Source organism: Anabrus simplex, chromosome 4 (assembly GCF_040414725.1).
Source record: "Anabrus simplex isolate iqAnaSimp1 chromosome 4, ASM4041472v1, whole genome shotgun sequence".
NCBI classification, from domain to species: Eukaryota; Metazoa; Arthropoda; class Insecta; order Orthoptera; family Tettigoniidae; genus Anabrus; species Anabrus simplex.
The window spans coordinates 431,828,912-431,851,760 of NC_090268.1; the positions used below are offsets into that span (position 1 = coordinate 431,828,912).

The 22,849-nt window shown below is 42.7% G+C and overlaps 1 protein-coding gene across 1 annotated transcript in view; it reads left to right on the top strand.

The window, feature by feature from the left end:
• The window catches only part of LOC136872319 (endothelin-converting enzyme 2), a 274,577-nt gene that overhangs the window by 100,202 nt on the left and 151,526 nt on the right, over positions 1-22,849 (top strand). The window contains exons 6-7 of the mRNA XM_067146134.2: positions 5,972-6,112; positions 19,175-19,267. Of these exons, the coding sequence (XP_067002235.2) occupies positions 5,972-6,112; positions 19,175-19,267 (234 nt within the window). The remainder of the gene's footprint in view (positions 1-5,971; positions 6,113-19,174; positions 19,268-22,849) is intronic.

The following is a 22,849-nucleotide window of genomic DNA, read 5'->3' on the forward strand; positions in this document are numbered from 1 at the left end:
GGTGGTGGTGGGCGTAGAGACTCTTAGCGCCGCTACTGTGTGAGCTGGCTATCTCTGTATGTTTATTCTCTGTTACAGGTGATGTCAAGAGAGAGGCAATGTTGTTTTTATGAACTCTTCTTTCACTTTCTTCAACTATGGTATTTGGTGCGATGTTGTGTCGTGTTTTTCCCTCAAGTGAATGCTTGGACGCGCTTAACACATAATTATTCTTGCACTAAGATTATTTAGCAATAGCTGCGAGAGTTAAATAATCTTGCTAGTTGCCTGTTGTTCTTTCCCTAAATCCCTATTTTCATAATCCTTGGTTGTGTCTGCCTTCTTCCCTATATTCTGGTGGTGTCACCTCTTTTATCTCAGAATGTAAAGTTGTGGGAAGTTTCTACTGCAATTAGAGAGGTTTTTATTATGGTTAATTTTTGGCCTAGGTTATATGGCTAGTTTTGAGGTTAAATGTATATCAGGTGAGTTTATATATTGCAAACCGGAATTCCTGTAGTTAATTATATATACACGCCCCTTAATCCATTATTAATAAGGGCAAGTCATAATTGTTGCATACTGGCCACTTTGTTAAAGCATGGATTCTATTGTAAATTCATTTTCTTGTGTCTATTGTATCATATTCATTACTTTTGGGACTAACGTCGATAGGAAGCGCAAATATCAGAACTAGACTCATTATTTTAGTCAACCAGGTCATGCGATGTAAAATGTTGATTTTTACTTACCGACACTTCATAAAATTAAATGTACCAAACTGAAAATTTTCTGGATGTTAATCAATATTTCTAATCTCAACTTATTAAAAAACTTAACTATCAACCATGTCTAATAGCTTGAGTGTGGTAAATAATTTATTTCCAAAGAGTCTATACAGAGCTCACCTCCAACTTAGACCCTCTGCTGCAAGTATTGAAAAAACCAGTCTAATATACAATTATAAGTAATAAACATGCTGTGATATGTATAAGGCCCTCCACGCTGTGATCACTGCCCGGTGGAGCCTGGTAATTTGGGCGATTTCCAGGGGAAACTCACGATAGTACTAAGAGTTTGTAATAATATAGATAATAGCTCCCTCCTGCAGTGATAACTGCTGGATGGAGCCTGGCTATTAACAAAAGGGATAGTGGGCCCTCCACGCAATGATCTCCGCACGTTGTAGTCCGGTGCTTGCCGGGAATCACGAGGCTACTCACGATATTAAAGTGCTCTCACCAGTAGTGCTAACCGCTGGATGGGGCCTGGTGATAAGAATTGTTGCGAATCCTGATGAGGTTCCGTAACATGGAGAAGAAAATATTAAGCAACCTTGAGTTGGCCTCCTTCTACACGTTCATCTGACCCCGTGAGCGTGTCTGGCAACAGATTGCCACTCCACGCTGACGTTATGGAAACATTGCCAAATCGCTGAGTGCCAATCGACTACTGACCTACTTATACTGGCCTCTTTTCTGTTTACATTCCAGACCACCTATGCGTTTACGTAATTACTTCTTGCTATCCCCGATGATCTACATTAGCATTCCACACCTTTCACTTTTCTTAAACATAGTTTCTTAACTGCACATAAAACTTATTCAAAATAGCTTCTCTGTTCCATTGGCTCACTACCCACACTAAAATTTTTGTTCTTCCTTTTGCTTGCACAGCTCCTGTTGTTTCGGGCTCAGAAACAATCCCTCAACTTCTGTGTTTCTTTACAACAGCCTAGTAAGTGCAAGTCATCAGTCTTTTCCTCACATAGGATACACTGTGAGCTCTCTTTGTTCCCCGCCCATCCTTTGTTTCTGTACAATCCCATTAGCCAACATAATAACCCGCCTTTCAACCTTCTATCCCCGAATCTTCTATTTAACTTAGAGATTTAGTGTACCTTATAGAATAAGCTGAGCGAAGGTCTATCCCTACACTCTTCCAACCATTTCTGCATTTGTATATCCTTAATTCTCTCCATCATAACTCTCTGGCTTCTGCTGTCTTTTCCCTTCCATATTTCTCTCCAAATGAGTGTGATCATTAATTATGGCATTTATTTCAACTCCGTTGTTCTTTACTTCTTGATTCCCATCTCTAGTGATATCTCAGTTTATTTCCACTGCAACTCTGCGAGCTTATGTAGGAGCTAAATCAGATCTTCCGAATGTCTTTCTTTTGTCACGCAAACAAATTACGGGATAAGTGCATCATGGATATCTCTGTCATTAAAGGAGCATCCCTTTTGGACTAAGTGGACTATTTCATGTGAACACGTCTTGTATCATTGCACCTAAATCATATACATTTTATAGTGACCATTCTGGCTTGTAAAATCCTACACCTTATGCAATTCCTCATATTATCACTTACATCTTACATGTAATCCCTCATATCTTTACTGAGAGCATCAGGATCGTCACAAATGGTGGAAGAGCGTGGTTTCGATCCACGGTTATGGGCCTAGCACGTTTACACTGCACTGAGCCGTTTAACACTGTTGATGGTTTGATTTAATTATTAAAATAATTTAAAACCAGTATCTGTTTCGGGAAGCTTCGTTCCATCACTCATGGATCATCAAAAGTTAAGTTACTAAATTTCACATAATTGTGTTCTCTTGATTTTCTAAATGTAGAGGACAGTTGTGCTTATTATGACAGGAATGGCTGAATATGCCGTCTCAGCTAATACAGCTGAAGGAGTCAGCACGTAGCAGAAAGTGCTGACGTTCTCTAGACAGCGCATACCGCGGAGCTTCAAGGTTAGCTTAGAGCTATGTTGTGTATACGCAACAGGTTTCAGTTATAGGAAAAGGAACCTCTTATTATCAACGATGAATGCACAGCCTACATTTTTCAATTTTGTAATGATCCACTGATGATGGAACGAAGCTTCCAAAATCAGGTCTTGGATTATATTATTTTAATGTATGCTGATATAGACTGTTTTAATTTTAATAAATATAGCTGACCTTTCACTTTCACTTCGCTTCGCACGGTCAGTTAGTTCACACTCCACCTGCATGCAGGCAGGTTGTAACATACGGCTGTTGACTATCAGAACCCACGACAACTGTTCCTTGGCTACACTCCGGAGAAAGTCCGTCACTCAAACAATGATTTCACATAGCCGCTCCACACAGTGAACTACTCAACACTGATAACTAAATAACTGTCACACGACAGCAACAATTCTACTATATTAACTAGCACTAAAATACTCCTCACCGCAATGGCAATTAATATTGTTCCAACTCTATTCACACCAAATCTTTCATACAATAACTACAGTCCATGGTAATACACACTACTGTACTCAGTGCTCCAACAACACTCCAATACCACGACGATACTCAGACACTGACCCCGCTGGGACACCCATCACACCAACACTGACGACAGGCAGCACTACAGACGTCTGACACCAAGTACTGACCGACTGTTCGCGGCTAGCCTTCTGTTCATATCTTGAATGATGGAATACTAGAATCTTCGGGGCTCGGCAGGAATTGGAAAATTATGGTTTATTGTTCCAGAAGACGCGCGGGGAATGAAGACTAAGAGAACAAGAGAGGAGTGGCTGTCACTGTGCGCTCAGGCTGACAGTTCCCAGCTGACTCTAGGTCGTTCCAGGATATACCAAAGGGGGTTAAATACAGCCCAGTACTTTCTACTTACAAGGGAACATCGGCAATGGGTAAGTCGCCGATCGCGATGAAACTTGGAAAACACAAGGAGGTACACGTAAAAACGATGTCGGCATCAATTATGGGTGCCAACACTCATTGGGGCGTTGACTACGGGGCCTAAAAGTTGCGACAATTCAAATTCCGCGCGATCAGCGATGAATACCTGCTGGCCAATGCTAAGCTGGTACACTGCGTACTTGGAGACACGCTTCCCTTCTCCCCGCGCTTGCCGGCTGCGGTGGCGAACCAATTGGAGCGGGAGGGCAGGAGGTGCAGAGGCGTGTCTCCAAGTACGCAGTGTGCCAGCTTAGCATTGGCCAGCAGGTATTCATCGCTGATCGCGCGGAATTTGAATTGTCGCAACTTTTAGGCCCCGTAGTTAACGCCCCAATGAGTGTTGGCACCCATAATTGATGCCGACATCGTTTTTACGTGTACCTCCATGTGTTTTCCAAGTTTCATCGCGATCGGCGACTTACCCATTGCCGATGTTTCCTTGTTAGAACCGTCTCTTATGCACTGATGTCGAATGGGACGCCCGGTTGATGGTTTACAAAAGGAACTCTACAATGTGCTATATTTCGTTAAATAACAGTTATTTTACTACACACGTTATGTAACAGGATTTGCTTGTAAACACGTCAACGATACAGAAAGTAAAGTTATATATCTAATTTATTTACACACGTACAGACATTCCACTCCACCAATAAGTTGCTTGTATGTGTTATGTGCCTTGAACGATTAGCTCTTACTTCCAACTCCGTTCGGAAAATTACATGTATAGAATACAGGAGGCTATTCGGTCCTGCGTTTATAGTCTGCGAGTTTCGGCTGCATTCCAACCAGATTCTACATAGATTAAAAGTATATCTGTACACTGATCATTTCCGAACACATCAGCAACAAGGGAGGCTTTTCAGATGAAGTAGGTGAAGTGCCACTTCACCATTTATTTTTACCAGAATGAATTAAAAAAAATTTTCTTATGACATTTGTTGGTTTTACGGAAATAAAATGTTTTTTGTACAGCGTTTGGAGCACCAAGAGCTTGCATCACTTGATAAGAACAAGGGTAACTCGCGAAAGCGCCGGCTGTCGGCCACAGTACGGCGCGTGAGATTGAGTGAAGACGAGAGATTCCGCAGCTGGCTCAACCTCCCAAATGCTCCGTCGTACCGCGTGATCTTGGCGGTTGCCATGACAACCGTGACGTCACCCGCGTTCTTTACTCATAGCGAAATGTGCAAGGGAAGTTGCCGGAAGATCGGAATGTTTCGTCTTCCCTGCGTCATCCTGTTGAAGTATTAGTACTTACGCATCGTGGTTCATTCGTAGTGTTGTGCTGTTTTATTTAAACATGTATACTGTTTATGACATAGTGTGTATTTTATTAGAAACACCATTTTAACGTTGGAGAAACGAAGATCAGAATGAAGTTCTACGTTTCGGTCGCCCTACAGAATCACTGCAAATTTGTGGTACAAAAAGTGAAACATTCCGGTAAATCTTACAATCTTCGTTTCAAACTATCATTGTTTAAGGAATTTCCATGGTTGTGCTCCTTTCCAGCTCTACAGAAGTTGTTTTGTTGGCCCTGCTTGCTTTTCAGCAATAAAAATAACGTTTGGAATAATGGAGGATTTTCACCCCTTTTGAACATAACACGTTCTTTACATTAGCACAACACGTAGTTCCTAAATCTGTCGCTCGAAACCGAACGGGTTATAGCTCTTCACCATACTTTACAGCCATGAGTCGCCACAGATCAGCAATTGTCGATATGTTGACAGCAATTGTAGTTCTACTGTACCGAGTACCAGACTAATACTGAGCGTTCAGTAACGAGGCTTACTAACTCAAGGGGGAGCTTTTGATAGGAACATGCAGGGAGCGGCGATCCGGTTGTTATGTATTCATATTCCGACGTAACAAACATGTAGGCAATAATATCCCTGTGAAAATCAAGTACTGGTCATCCCATTCGTCATCAATGCATGCGGGACACTTACAGTATATGTAGAAAGTACTGCGCTGATAGGGCATCCGGTATGTATGTATGCATGTATGATTTGTATTCAGTACCAACCACATCCAAAATCCAAAATCCAAAATTTGTATATTTTCTGACTTGACCGTGTATGTAGCAATCCTCCGCCCCTCTTCTTCTCGCCCTTGTTATTACTTCGCCATGTGTCAAGCTCTCTGGAGTATGGAGAGGGAGTGTCTCATCTAAATATACCCTATTGTAATGTCTACCGTATTGTAAATACCAATAGTGATACAATATTTCTTTTACAGAAAGTCAAGACTGAAGCATCCGTGCAAAGTTTCTTGAGGAGTCTGGAGATACTGAACGAAACAGATATGTTTCAAATCAGCTTGTCGGATGCCGCAGCAATACAGTACCATTTGGAGACACTGTACGATCATAATTCAAATGTAAGTATAGTGAAACTTGCACACGACGGAGCCACATGTATTTTACGTTGCGACAGGTTTCTGCTGAGTACGACAACAGTGAAAACCTGGACAATGTTGTGAGGATAGCGGATAATGGTATGATGGTAACTGGGATGAAAAGTCAAGTTGTAAGTTTCACAAAGAGTAAAACTTTTTTCAGTTTTAATTATTGAACTGATGGAGTGATAATACCTAATGATCAACACTGTACCTAGGTGTCATATTAAGGAATGGTCTTCTTTGAAATAATCATATTAAGGAGGTTGTTAAGAAATACTACATATCTCTTTACATGGCTATGTGAGTATTTAGTGGTTGTAGTAAGGATATAAAGGAGAGAGTGTATAAGTCTATGGTAAGACCCCAGTTACAGTATGGTTCCAGTGAATAGGACCCACACCGAGATTACTTGATACGAGACCTGGAAAATATCCAAAGAAAAGCAGCACAATTTGTTCTGGGTGATTTCCGGTAAAGGAGTAGTGTGGCGAAAATGATGTAAGCTCTGGGCTGGGAAGACTTGGGAGTAAGGAGACGAGATGCTCCACTATGTGGTAAGTTTTGAGCTATCAGTGGAGAATTGGCGTGGAATGACATTAGTAGACGATTAAGTTTGACAGGAGCTTCTAAAAGCAGGAAAGATCAGAATATGATTAAGTTGGAATTCAAGAGGACAAATTGGGGAAAATATTAATTTATTGGACGAGAAGTAAGGGATTGGCGTCTATTATCAAGGCATGGGGAAATAGACACATCTCTATTGCTCTAAGTCGAGGAGTGGGGGTCTGCACTTTGGTCAACCTAGCGGAGTCGTGTTATGCATCTTGCACCGCGCTTTGCACCGGCGCATGCGCTATGAGAGGCCCTGACATAAAACGCCGCTCGTATTCTGAGTGCAAGGCATCGGAGAAAAATATTGCAGACAAGACGCTGCGTCCTTCTCCCCTCGACTCAACTCGCGCGGCTCGCTGCTTAATGCCCGCTGATGCCGGGGGACACTTGTGTCAGCTCGCCATTGCTAACGAAGGAGAGATTGCTGAAAGACTCGAAGTTCTCCGGACGTTTCTGAATTGACACATGCGTTCCTATCGCATATACCTCGTCACGTCATACTTCTGACTTAATTATTCAGATAACAGAGTGCTGGTATTTCACTTTCTTTTGCTTCTGCGTCCTTGTAGGAAGATACTGCAAGGCTGCTGTTATAGGAGTAATATAGTTTTATTTTTATAGGTAGACCTGTTAAAATGAAATGCTGTCTTTCAGGTTTAGTATTCTCTTTGGTTGGTTGGAATCGAACCCGTGATCATGGGTCGGAAACTACCACTGACCTACCGAGGAAGCTTGCAAACCAGTGAACGATGGGTCGTGCCCTGCTACACTGGTAATGCTGTACACTTCTAACTGTTTATTTAATAATAATAACAACAGCGAATGTGATGAAACAGTGGAGAAAATACATCAAGCATGGCTATTACACCAGTCGCAAAAATCACAAATATCCTCTCAAAATCTAGTAAAACAGAGAAAATAAACTACCCAAGTCTTAAAAAATAAAAAGATAGCATCATAAAGACACACTGCTATTAACTGAAGAAGAATTCAATAAAACTCAATCAAACCTTGTCAACAAAATCTTCAGAAAACAGCTCGGAAAATATGAACCCCCGACCCTACTGATGAAGGTAAGCTAGCTCATAACAGTAAAGAAAATGCAGACATTCTGGCTAATTATTTCAACGAACTTCTAAATTGTAAAGAACCCAACTCTTTCATTTGGACACCAATACTCCAATTAAATCACCACCAGAGAACATCAGTCCCCCCCCCACCACAATAAAGGAAGTCTATCAAGCACTGAATAAATGAGAAAAACTACAAAGCGCCCGGAGAAGATCAGACCTTTGCGGAAATCTGGAAATATGCAGGAAGATTATCAAAAGTTGCCCTCCGTCAACAAGTTGTCCCTATCTGGATTAAAGAAAAACTACCAGAACACTGGACAACAGCCCTCATTCACCCACTGCACAAAAAAGGAGACAAAACCGACCCTAATATCTACAGGGGAATCTCGCTCCTAGACATAGCATACAAAACCTTTTCAATAATCGTGCTTAATAGAATAACTTTACAACTTGAGAAAGAACTAGGAGAATATCAAGGAGGTTTCAGACTCTGGAGGAGCTGTCGTGATCTGATCATTAGTCTTAAGTTGATAATGGACTATAACAGGTGAAGAAACAGAGACATGGTGATAACATTTGTAGAGTTTAAGAAAGCTTCTATTGCATCCATAGATAATTCCTGTTTAAAATCTTAAGTCATCTTGGACTACACCCCATATTAGTAAACATGAAAAAAATGACTCACTAACGCCAAATCAAAAGTGAGTTTTAGGGACGAAATATCACTGTCATTTGAAATTAAGACTGGACTACGGCAGAGAGATGGGCTCCCACCACTATTTAATAGTGTTCTAGAAATGGTAATGAGTGAATGGTTTAGGAAATATCCCCCCAAAAATCAAAACAAATTGCCTGGGTTTCATCGACTATTTAGCATTACTGGCAGTTGACATAAGAGAAGCAAACACCCAGATATCAGAACTGCAAAATATTGCAAATAAAATTGGCCTCAAAATATAATTTGAAAGAACAGAAAGTATGCCCCAAAAACCAACACAACTAAAAGGACTTAACATAAATTGTAATAAAATCAAAAGAGTAACTCAATTTAAATATCTTGGTGAAGTAATAGCACATAACCTTAATGAAAAATCTCAGTCAAAACAAGAACAAATAGATTAGCTAAAGCACAAAAATTAACATGAGATATCTACAAAAAGAAATGTTTATCAATAAATGCAAAAATAAAAAACTACAACACAGTTATAAAGCCGGAAGCTACATATGCAGGAGAAACACTTTTTCACCTGAATAAACAATCAAAGACTGACAGACTTCAGAAAATTGAAAGGAGGATTGGAAGAGCCTGCATCAACAAAAATACCAGAAAGATGGACAGTGACGGATAATACCTAACAAAACCGTGTACAAAGAGAGTGGATCAGAGAAGAAATTTCTTTTTTGCTAGTGGCTTTACGTCGCACCGACACAGATAGGTCTTATGGCGACGATTGGATAGGAAAGGTCCAGGAGTTGGAAAGAAGCGTCAGTGGCCTTAATTAAAGTACAGCCCCAGCATTTGCCTGGTGTGAGAATGGGAAACATCTTCAGGGCTGCCGACAGTAAGATTCGAACCCACTATCTCCCGGATGCAAGCTCACAGCTGCGCGCCCCTAACCGCACGTCCAACTCGCCCGGTGTCAGAGAAGTAAGAGAGGATCTGAAGGAAATAGGCCTTACAACAGAAGACAGCACAAATAAGATAAAATTGAATACAAAACTCAAGAATACGAACTTTCGCTTTACCCTTACGCGAAACAAACCAACAACACGCACATTATCAACTGAGGAAAGGGCACGAAGATCGGAGCGTCTGAAGAAGTACTGGGAGGACCGCAAAGCCCGAACAATCCCTTCAAAGGGACCTGAACGATGGACTGACTAAAGTGATTCTATGCGGCCATAAAACAAGAAAAACAATAGTAATACTAATAACACTACCCAGCAATTTTTGCGGCAAAGCATCTGATACGTAATTTTGACGAAATAAGGTCTCCTGATTTTAGAAATGTCATTGATTCTATAGCATCACACCTAGTTTTCGTGTTATTTGCCATTTACTGTCCGAAAATGTGTCATTGCGGCACAGTGCTGCTTTGTGATAACAGCGAATCGGCTGTTGTTAGAGTGGCCGTGGTTTGCTTTGTTAATGTTGCGTACGTTTGTCAGTCGAAACCTCCTCCATCGGCTATGTCCCCCCTCCATTGAACTGGTGAGACAACAGAGTCTATTTTTAACTGGTTGTAGGGGCAATGCGGTGAAGCCAGTCAGTTGCGTCTTGAGTGTGGCGGAAGTCTGACGTTTTTATACCGTGTTGTGTCGCGAAAATGGAAGTGTGTCAGGAATTAGAAGAAGATGTGTGAATAAGCCAGACTCATTCTGTTACGTGTTATATTACGAAGGGACCGAGTAGGCCAATAACTGCACCAGTGAAACGTTTATACACTGACTGACAGAGCAAATGCAACACCAAGAAGGAGTGGTCAGAACTTTATACCAATTGCAGGGTAGACTGACGTCACTGAGGTATGCTCATGATGTGAAATGCGCCGCTGTGCTGCGCACGTAGCGAACGATAAATGGGACAAGGCGTTGGCGAATGGCCCACTTCGTACCGTGATTTCTCAGCCGACAGTCATTGTAGAACGTGTTGTTGTGTGCCACAGGACACGTGTATAGCTAAGAATGCCAGGCCGCCGTCAACGGAGGCATTTCCAGCAGACAGACGACTTTACGAGGGGTATGGTGATCGGGCTGAGAAGGGCAGGTTGGTCGCTTCGTCAAATCGCAGCCGATACCCATAGGGATGTGTCCACGGTGCAGCGCCTGTGGCGAAGATGGTTGGCGCAGGGACATGTGGCACGTGCGAGGGGTCCAGGCGCAGCCCGAGTGACGTCAGCACGCGAGGATCGGCGCATCCGCCGCCAAGCGGTGGCAGCCCCGCACGCCACGTCAACCGCCATTCTTCAGCATGTGCAAGACACCCTGGCTGTTCCAATATCGACCAGAACAATTTCCCGTCGATTGGTTGAAGGAGGCCTGCACTCCCGGCGTCCGCTCAGAAGACTACCATTGACTCCACAGCATAGACGTGCACGCCTGGCATGGTGCCGGGCTAGAGCGACTTGGATGAGGGAATGGCGGAACGGCGTGTTCTCCGATGAGTCACGCTTCTGTTCTGTCAGTGATAGTCACCGCAGACGAGTGTGGCGTCGGCGTGGAGAAAGGTCAAATCCGGCAGTAACTGTGGAGCGCCCTACCGCTAGACAACGCGGCATCATGGTTTGGGGCGCTATTGCGTATGATTCCACGTCACCTCTAGTGCGTATTCAAGGCACGTTAAATGCCCACGGCTACGTGCAGCATGTGCTGCGGCCGGTGGCACTCCCGTACCTTCAGGGGCTGCCCAATGCTCTGTTTCAGCAGGATAATGCCCGCCCACACACTGCTCGCATCTCCCAACAGGCTCTACGAGGTGTACAGATGCTTCCGTGGCCACCGTACTCTCCGGATCTCTCACCAATCGAACACGTGTGGGATCTCATTGGACGCCGTTTGCAAACTCTGCCCCAGCCTCGTACGGACGACCAACTGTGGCAAATGGTTGACAGAGAATGGAGAACCATCCCTCAGGACACCATCCGCACTCTTATTGACTCTGTACCTCGACGTGTTTCTGCGTGCATCGCCGCTCGCGGTGGTCCTACATCCTACTGAGTCGATGCCGTGCGCATTGTGTAACCTGCATATCGGTTTGAAATAAAGATCAATTATTCGTCCGTGCCGTCTCTGTTTTTTCCCCAACTTTCATCCCTTTCGAACCACTCCTTCTTGGTGTTGCATTTGCTTTGTCAGTCAGTGTATTTATGCATATTTAAAGGTAAAATTAGGGGACTTGGACAAGTCGTGGGCTCACCACGTAGTTTGTAAAACGTGCCTTGAAAACCTACGACAGTGGAGCATTGGGAAACGTAAAGCGATAGGAATGGTTTGGCGCGAGCCCCACTTTCTACACTTTTGCCTGTGTAAAGTAGCGGGATTCAGTACGAGAAACAAGGATAGTATTGTGTACCTGAATTTAAAGTCGGCGATGAGACTTGTTCCTCATGGACCGGAAATTCCAATACCTTTTCTTCCTATCAGTTTACCTGACTCTGACGGTTCCTCAAATTCCGAAAACGAGCAAGTTGATATGGAGTTTTCACCTGCCGCAGATGCATTACGTCCACAATTGTTTAAACAGTCGGAGTTGAGTGATCTGATACGAGACCTTGGTCTCACGAAGAAGAAAAGTGAACTGCTAGGGTCACGATTGAAAGAAAAAGTCCTTCTTGCGCCTGGATCTACCTTTTCTTGGTATAGACATAGAGACAAGGAGTTCAGGAAGTGTTTAAAGAAGGAAGATGAAATGACCTACTGCTGTGACATTCCAGGATTGATAGAACAGCTAGGGAGAGATTACAATCCTGAAGAATGGAGAATGTTTGCGGATTCCTCTTAGAGGAGCTCAAAGGCTGTACTACTTCATAACGGACACATTCTAGCTTCGAATCCTGTGGTAAATTCCGTTTCACAAAAAGAAAATTATATCACAATGCAAACTGTTTTACATAAAATATCATGAGCACCGGTGGGATGTGTGTAGTTTCTTGAAGGTGTGTGCTATTCTATTAGGACAACAAGCAGGCTACACAAATTTCCCCTGTTATTTATGTGAATGGGACAGCAGAGGTAGGGGCGAACACCTTCCTGGCCCAAGAGACGAGTATTGAAAACTGGTGTGAAAAATGTTATAAATGCTGCCTTAGTTGACCCACAAAACATTATTTTGCCACCGCTACACATCAAACTGGGCATCATGAAACAGTTCGTTAAGGCCTTGGACAAAAGTAACCCCTGTGTCAAGTACATTGCAGGCAAATTTCCACATTTATCTGATGCAAAAGTCAAGTAAGGCATTTTAATGGACCACAACTTAGAAAGCTTCTGAAAGACAGAAACTTTGAACAGACGATGAATGCCGTGGAACTTGCTGCATGGAATGCAATAAGAGACGTCGTAACGAAGTTCCTAGAAAATGTAAAGTATGAACAATACGAAACAATAGTGAAAACGATGTCGGATGATATGAAAGTGTTGGGGTGTAGAATGAGTCTGAAGCTGCACTTTCGTCATTCTCATCTCGATCACTTTCCGGAAAATCTTGGGGCTGTTAGTGAAGAGATGGGAGAGAGGTTCCAAGGAGGCAGAAAGAAGATACCAGGGGAGGTGGGATGAACCAATGATGGCCGACTACTGTTGGTGTTTGAAAAGAGAAGACAAACTTGATGCAGTCAGACGCTGGGGAGCCAAGCGTTCATTCCAAGGGGACATATAGGATTGTTAAAGTTTATTTTGTTCACATTTATGAATTCATAAGGATACTGAATAAACGTTACATTGTTTGCTTGTAAATCACGTTTAATTGTCAACATAAATTGCTTTCATTGCCCCAGAGTTGTTTGTTTATGTGATTTTGTGTAAATAAGAATTACACTTGTATTACAATAAATGCTAAATATTTCATTGTAATTTTATACTCAATAACTATTCTTTATATATAATAATTCAAGACAATATTTAACTATTTCAAAATATATATAATAATAAAAAAATTATAAATATTCCCAACTTTTTTTGCTAGTTGCTTTACGTCGCACCGACATGGGACAGGGGAAGGGCTAGGAGTGAGAGGAAAGTGGCCGTGGCCTTAATTAAGGTACAGCCCCAGCATTTGCCTGGTGTAAACATGGAAAACCACGGAAAACCATTTTCAGGGCTGCCGACAGTGGGGTTCGAATCTACTATCTCCCGAATACTGGATACCGGCCGCACTTAAGCGACTGCAGCTATTGAACTCAGTATTTCCAAAATTATCAACATTTTCAGTACTTTTTATATGCAATATTCAGATCTCTCTTATTTTAATATACCTATTGAGGGAAAACGTGACATGATACGTAGAAACGGACAACGGATTCGTATTCAGCGACCCAAAATTAGTTAAGATCACCTATCACACCTCTTGCCACAAAAAAGAAAAAGAAAGTTTGAAAATGCTGGGTTGTGTAATAATAGTGCATGGAATCTCTATGGGCTTTGTGGTGACCTAATAAGGATGAAATAAATGACCAAGACGTGATAAAGTCCTAGTCCCCAAGCCAGGGGAATTAAGACTACGAGGGGGTTCATTTTGAGAATTGAAGCGGGCCCATCGGAGCAAAGGCAAGCATTCTATCCACTTCACCAGAAAACCGGACTTTAATTTATTTTCTAAACCTTAGGCTACTATCTCCACTGATCAGGTGTTGATTGTTGACAGTAACAAGAGCCAGGGCTGTAGCTTGTGAAGCAGCCTTGACAACACAGCAAGCTTCTCCTTTGGCTATTGACTGCACCTCAAAACGCCCGACGTTCACTAAACCAGCTATCGAAAAGGGGTAACCTAAGTCTAGTGGTAGCCAACGTCTTGATCCCAGCATACGCCACTGATTGCGATATTTGTTGGAAAATGAAAGTGACGGATCTGACTTTGAGAATGAAGCAACAGATTCAGAATCGTATTCGGAATGTGTATCAGCTATTTCTTCGCATCAAATACAGTTGCCATACAGCAACCTATCGTAAAAACGTGGTCTAAGGTCACGCCTCCTGAGTAAGGCATGCCAATACACTTTCCCTAATATTTTGAAGAATATACCTCTCTTTTGCAAGTGAATTACAGGTACATTATTGCCAATCCGCATATCTCAATATGTTTGTGACATGTTTCAGTTTTGTGTACTTATGATCAGAAGTTTTATTATTATTATTATTATTATTATTATTATTATTATTATTATTATTATTATTATTATTATTATTATTATTATTATTATCTTGAGTTTAAGAATTACCGTTTCTGAACAGACTGTACATTTTTCTAGTCAAATCATTCGTGTCAACACGACAATCTTTAATGTATTAGCTTTGTGTACATACATGTGGCGGGTGAATATTCTGTGGACTGACGAGGCGCATGGTTGAGTGCATAGAACTGTCGCATATGGGGTCTGACTCCTCCAAACGGTGTGCAGGAATAACCAATGCATTTGTTTGTGTGGTTTTACAAGCTCCTTCACTCTCGGTCCGTTTTCCTTTGAGAAGATGACCCTTGTTAGGTGTACAGTGACATTTGTACGTTACAGAGACCTCCTTGTGCACCATGTGATTCCAACTTTGCAGGAACACAACTGTGACCACACCGTTATTTTCATGCAAGATGGGGCTACACAACATATCGCTCGCCAGGTCAAAGAACTGCTTCGAGAAACCTCCAATAACGACCGCATTACCGGTATCTCTAGCCATTTTCCAGATGCGTGGCCTTCGAGGTCCCCCGACCGAAAACCACGTGAATTCTGCTTGTGGGGGATATTTGAAAAATCGTGTCGATCAGGAACATGTCCGCTCTCTGCCTGATCTAAAGGCTAGCATACGACGACATATCGCTCTGAGTACACCCGACATGCTGCGGGCAACTGTCGACCTTGCCGTGTTACGGATTCAGCATGTTGCCAAGTTCGGAGGCCTTGTTGAACAGTATTTGTAACCGTAAATGCTAACAAACCTCCCAGAACAACTGTTGTCATGTGGTTGATCTTTCCTGCCTTTTTTCTGTGACCCCTACCATTGCTTAGAGAGCCATATATTCGCCTGGTGGCAAACTTGGAATTAATATTTTTTTAAATAATTCGCGCGCGCACTGCATAGTTAGCATATCTTCGAAATTTCAGACTCCTACGATCATTACAGCCTGTGCTGTACCGCACTGAACACCCGGTATATAACACTTCGTAGATTTGTTTCATACCTCGAGGATACTTTGTATTTTACTTAGACAAGTAAAAACTGATAAGTGTGGCTGTACCCACAAGATTTAAAATTGCTAGTTCTATAGATCATTCCACGTTAAAAAAACAGTATTGCTTTTATGGACCTACAAGGAGAAAGGATGAGGCATTTCTTGCACATACGTTATTAAAATTACTACTCAATCTTTTCTATTTCATAAATACATTCCCAGGGAGGAAACACAACGTTGGGAACGCCACCACTTTGTTGCCTTCCTTCATTTTCCTTCTGTGTCTTTCCGGTACATGCAACGCGTAATCCGTTACTCTGTGAATCCTGACATTTTATTATTGTTGTAGAGAAGTCGTCTATTTATGTGTTTCGTGTGTATTTTAGTGTTCATATCAGCTCGTGCTTGTCTTGCGTTGAGAGAGCTTTATGTGATTAATCAGCTCACGCGTGCGATTTCTATCTTTAAAATTAATAAGTGATTTATTTTATGGATGAGGCTGAGGAAGAAGGAATAGTAAATTGTGCCTAATTTGCAGTTTATTTTCTTCCTCCTCTTTTCTTGAACTTAAAAAGTGAGTTTGATAAATTTATGTTCTGTCGTCTTCCCATCAAGCTGTGAAAATCAAAATGATCCCCTACAACAACCCACCCCCTTCCCCAATCCAGTAAAGTTCATGCATATTATTTTCAGCTAGTTTCTCCTACCTTTTATCTTGAACTTAAGTACCGATTTTCACAAATTTACGTGCCGCTATTTTCCCGTGATGCTATTGAGCAGAGCTCTTCGACAAGACATATTGCCGTAAGAGCAATACTGTTTTCTTAACGTGGATTGACCTACAGGGTTAAACCTCTGGCATAATTAGAAGAGTCGGGTGGTGGTGGTGATTGTTTTAAGAGAAACTACAACTGTGCAACCATCCTCTATTTACATTGATGCAGAAGCAAAATGGAAGTGGTCCAACACTTCAAAAAAACGAAGATATCGGCAAAATAAAGACAAGGGCCATGAAGGGCGTGGCCCTCGACATTCCAATACCGTTCAATTTGGAAAAGAACAAGAGTAACCAATGGAGGTCGGATACGGAAGATAAAAGTGACGAGCCTGATACAAGTAACCGGAACAAATGCCAGACTCTGCTATGGAAAATTGTGGTCGCAAACCTGCGCTCCAAAGTTCAGATATTTTGGACCCCTTTTAGTCACTTCCTTAGACGGGAAGGGAATTATTCTAACCACACCGACAGGAAACCAGTTGTTCTAATTTGCTTTTCTGGATACAATCGTGCTAGGGCTTAGCCATCGATATCGCTTTTGAAGCATGCAGGACGAATATCGGTTATTTCCATAGCTGTGTGTTACTGCTGTTAAAAACATTATTGCACTGGATCATACAACAAACGACCTAATTAGGATGTGAGGCAATTTTTTTGAATAATCTGCTTTACCTCGCACCGACACAGAGAGGTCTTAGGGCAACGTTGGGATAGGAAAGGGCTAGGAGTTCGAGAGGAGCGGCCGTTTCCTCAGTTAGGGTACAGCGTGGTGTGAAAGTGGGAAACCACGGAAAACCAACTTCAGGTCTGCCGACAGAAGGGTTCGACCTCACTATCTCCCGGATGCAAGCTCATAGCTGCGCGCCTTTAACCGCAGAGCCAACTTGCTCTGTAGGATGCGAAGCCATGTTGTTCAGGCCCAGGATATGTAATCAGGCGCTGTTAGTCTATCCACTCTGTGCTGAAGGCGAATGGGTTGCATAACTATTAGGATACAAAAACGATGTACCAAACGATGACGCCCCAAAGTGCCCAGACCATGCATTTCCGGACAAGGGTCTCCTCCAACGCATTGCTGCAGACAGATAGACTGCTGTGAGTGAGATGAGCACAGTGGTGGAAGTACCTTCACTCCCTTCCCCTACTGTTCGATACTGGAGTGGCCTTCAACACTACTCCTTCACTCCCGTCCTTTTTTAGTACTGCAGTGGCCTTCAACACTACTCCTTCACTCCCGTCCTTTTTTAGTACTGCAGTGGCCTTCAACACTACTCCTTCACTCCCGTCCTTTTTTAGTACTGCAGTGGCCTTCAACACTACTCCTTCACTCCCGTCCTTTTTTAGTACTGCAGTGGCCTTCAACACTACTCCTTCACTCCCGTCCTTTTTTAGTACTGCAGTGGCCTTCAACACTATTTCTTAATTTCCCTCCCCCCTCCTTTTCAACACCGGAGTGGGGCAATGTTGGTTGTTTATGCCGGGACACAATTTCTGTGGGTGCGTGTACCATTGCATTCACTTTAACATTCCAAATAACAACAATGGGAAACAAAGTATTCCATTCAAGATTTCAGTCTCACAAAGTAAACAGCCGATGCTAGAGACAGCGTAGAACTAGGGACAACGTACTGTTATTCAGATAGCGTGATAAAGTAATTGTACTTTTCTTCTAAAGAATTAATCCTATGTTTTCTACTTGTTCAACGTCACTCTAACACATCGAAGAATTTCGGCGACGAAAGGATGGGAAAGGGCAGAGTGTGGCGGCCGTGGCTTTTGTTTGAGGTACAGTACTAGAATTTGCCTGGTGTGAAAATGGGAAACCACGAAAACCATCTTCAGCGCTGTTGACGGCGTGATCTTCCGAATGCAACCTCACAGCTGTGTGACCCTGACCTCTCGGTAAACTCGTTCCAGTTTTCTTATTTTGAGGGCACATCCAAGAAGTATTTTTGGATAAATAAATTTAATACTTTAATAACTCTTGTAACATTTTGTTAGTTAGAATATATTATCATAATATCGTTCGGTTATCAGACCAACTTCGCTTTACGTGAGTGAAAGCTGGGTGATCTAATGGTAGCTTATTCATAAGATAGAAGTAACAGACATGAAGTTAGCGAGAAAGATTGCTGGTACAAACAGTTGGGAACAATGGCAGGAGGGTACTCGGAATGGGGAAATAAGGGCTAAGTTAGGAATGAACTCGTTGGATGATGCTGTAACCAAAAGCCGGCTTCGGTGGTGGGGATATGTGAGGTGAATGGAGGAGGTTAGGTTACCTAGGAGAATAATGGACTCTGTTATGGAGGGTAAGAGAAGTCGAGGATGACCAAGACGACGATGGTTTGACTCAGTTCGTAACGATTTAAAGATAAGAGGTATAGAACTAAACGAGGCAACACAACTGGTTACAAATAGAGGATTGTCGCGTCAAAGAGTACGCTCACAGAGGCTTGCAGACCGAACGCTAAAAGGCCAACAGTCTATAATGAAGATGTATGTACGTGTGTAGTGTTCGAACATTGTACAGACAATTAACATTATGATGTGAACGCCTTATGTTCGACGCAGAACTTTCAAAATGGGGACATACTTCTAGTTTAATGTGCTCGTTTGGTTTGGACGATCAATTTTCTTGTCCAGACGTGTATAGTTATCTCCCTCAACTAAATGTATTCATTTTTTCATTCCAGAAAATGCCATCCAAGTCCATGCAGAAGCAGAATCAGACGTCCAGGTCTCACTGGCTGACGAATGTGAAAAATATCGGGAAGCGATACGCTGGGGTAAGTTTTTAGTGGAGGTCTTAGGCTCTATGTTCGCAATGTGTAATGTGCATGTTATTAGGGAAAGTCGGAAGTTTTGGGATATCGTACATGTTCATCGAATATCTGATTGAATCATATCTGTCAAATTAGAGCAAGGCCTCTCAGGATGAATGCACCGGTGCATTGCGCGCCATAAGGTGCAAAAGACGACTTGGCTAGGTTGACCAGAGTGCAGACACCCTCTCCTCGATTTTGAAAAATAGCACTGTCTCTCTCTTTCACCATGCCTGTCTCGCTCACTCCGCCTGTCTCCCCATTCCTCACTTAGCCGAGCTTAGCCGAGTCGCCCCGAGACAGAACGCCTTGTCGAGTCGGTGCGATGCACGGTGCACAGATCCTCTGCGTCTCGGTTTGCACGCGTGAGATTTTGGGCGTTTGAGAGGCTCTGAATTAGTGCTTGGTGCAACAAAACTGTGATTTGTCACGTGTTATTTACCCCCAAACCGGGTGTTCTGATGATGAGAAGGACAAATTCAGGGAAGGATTGGATGCCCATTTACAAAGTATTGGTCCCGAAGAACATCTGATATTAGGAGGAGACCTCAATGTCTATGTTGGATGAGCGAGAGATTGCTATAATCGACGTCATGGAAGTAACGGATTTGGCAATCGCAATGACGATGGTATGGGAAAGGTCCAGGAGTGGGAAGGAAGCGGCCGTGGCCTGAGTTAAGGTAGAGCCCAAGCATTTGCCTGGTGTAAAAATGGAAAATACGGAAAACCATCTTCAGGGCTGCCGACAGTGGGGTTCGAACCCAAAATCTCCCGGATGCAACCTCAAACCTGCGTGCCACTAACCGCACGGCCAACTCGCCCGGTATGCTGAACCACATGAGCTTGTAGTGACCAAGGCATACAGTAATTCATCTCATCACCTACACTAGTAGTGGGCACAAGACTCAAATAGATTATCTGCTTGTAAGACGACGTGACTTGAAGTGGGTGACCGATATTAAAATAAGGCCTTTAGAATCAATAGCCTCTTAGCATCGGCCTCTCGTCATGGATTCCAGATTACACAGGCGGCCACTAATCAATGAATCGAACGAATACAATGGTGGAGTTTACGCGAATGCAAAACTCAGTTATTGGCTGCCCTGGGTCCCAATCCCCTGTGGGTCAGGCGGTATAAGAACACTCACGGTATACTCTGCCTGTCATAAAGGTGACTAAAAGCGACGCCAGGGTCTCTTAACCTCGGAGCGTGGATTGACAACCACAGGGTCTTTAGATGAGTCGTCGCATTGCTTCCACTTACTTGTGCCAGGCTCCTCACCTTCATCTATCCTATCCCACCTCCCTTGGTCAACTCTTGTTATTTTCCGATCCAGACGGTATTAGGTGTCGAGGCCTAGGGACTCTTTCACTCGCAAGTCTTTCGTGGCCCTTATCTTTCTTTGGTCGATACCTTCATTTATCGAAGTGTCGGATCCCTTCCATTTACTCTCTGATTAGTGTTATATACAGGATGGTTGCCCAGTTGTACTTCCTCTTAAAAGAAAGGCCTCGTATGAAAATGGGAAACGACGAAAAACCATTTTCAGGGATTCGAACCCACTATCTCCCGGATGCAAGCTCACAGCCACGCGCCTCTAATCGCACGGCCAACTCACCCGGTGGTTCGACGGATGACATTCACGATGCTTAGTTGCTTTTGGAGAATCACCGTGAGAAGACTTGGAGAAGTCCTTCTATCGCATCCCACACACACTCATTTGGCATGCAATACGGTCCCGCAATATCCCTGAAGCCTATGTTCAGTGTACCGCAGCGTTTCCACCACGGTCCGATTTGTAGCACGAGCATAACTCCCTTCGCCATCAATGTAGGAATACATCACAGATCGGCACTTTCATCCTTACTGTTTGTCCTTAGAATCGGCACAATTACGTGTGATCTACAAACGCCCCACCCGTGGACACTCCTCTACGCCGATGACATCTTCTTAGCGACTTTATGATGCGGAGGTCTCCAGGAGGAATTTCAGCAATGGAAATAACAGCTTGGGGAACATGGGCTTCGATTCAATCTCAAGAAGACAGGGTGTATGGAGTGTGGCCCCAAAATTGATGGTACAATCAGCATCAGTACCGAAGAGTTGAATAAAACGGATCAATTCGAATACCTCGCCTTCCTCGCAGGTAGCGGCATGAATTTTTTTGCACTAATTTATGTTCGATTTCGCGAAAAGGAAACAATTTTTCGCGTTATTTCGCGAAATAGTGCTGACCCTATCGCTCTAACTTCGCTATAATCTTTTCTTAAAGTTATTCATAAAAAAATAATTCGTGAGAATTGGAATCATTTATGTGAAAGATAGATAAATAAAGTGAAGCAATATTGATAATAAATCATTATGCCTTATGTAATCGTGATTAGAACTATAATATAGCCCTGATCAAGGTTACATGACAAGTTACCCATTCACTCTACATGGAAATAGCTTTCATCCTATATGGCCACACCATTAAGATATTTTATAGAATATCAATGAATATTTCTGTCAAAATGTGAAATCTGTCTTCTGTTTCCCTTCACACACGTGATATTGGTCAATATTTTCCATGAATTTCGCTGAATTTTCACACTTATGCCAAAATAAGTAAATTTCGCTTTCAGCTGGCCTTGTCGCTTTAATTCGCTGTAATTAGCGAAAACAAAATTAGTAATTTCTTAACCAGAATAATATGAATCGTTAAGATATTTCAAAATCGCTTCAAAAGATTTTTTTCGCGTTTACCGTTAATGCGAAATAATCATGACTCTACTCATATGCAATAATGGCGATAACCCTCCAGATGCCCGCCCCCTGGAAGAAGTGGCAAAAGGTGACTGGAGTCCTGTGTGATCATCGGACGACCTTATACCCCAAATCAAAGGTAGATACGACATGATAGTGCGTTCAGTCGCTCTCTATAGATCGATGCTGGCCAGCGATAGCAAAGCCATTCCATGGAACCTTGGACTCGCACCATTCGACCACGCAAAGAACGATGATGTCCAACGAGGACTGGGAGTCGCACCAATTGTAGATAAACTACGGGAAGATAGGCAGCCCGGACACATATCTGTTTTGTGCTAGTTGCAAGTTGTCCTGCAGCTCAGCTGGTATGCCATCTGCCCAATAGATCCCATTGCCGGGTATCTGTACATTGCCATGTCAGACAGCTGATAGTCATCAAAATACACGCACATGTTTAGAAAGCTTGATTCGTAACTGCGGTAAATATTACAGAATGTTCTCTTCTCTTCAGAAAAGGATATTATGAAGCTAGCAGTGTACGCGGCTTATAGAAGACTACTTCACTGCAGATTTGGTCCCATTTCAGGACTGGACTTTAAGCTAACCTAAAAATTTACTAATGAAATAATGTTTGTAATCTACATTAAGCGATTATTGTACTGTATGTACACCTAAAATCTACAAATATTATAGCATGTACTGTAGATACTTGATTATCTGCATGTGGATTATCCGCGGAAGCTTCAAAACTTAACAGAATTCCAAGTGCAGTAATACTGAGGTTAGTTTTCAAAACC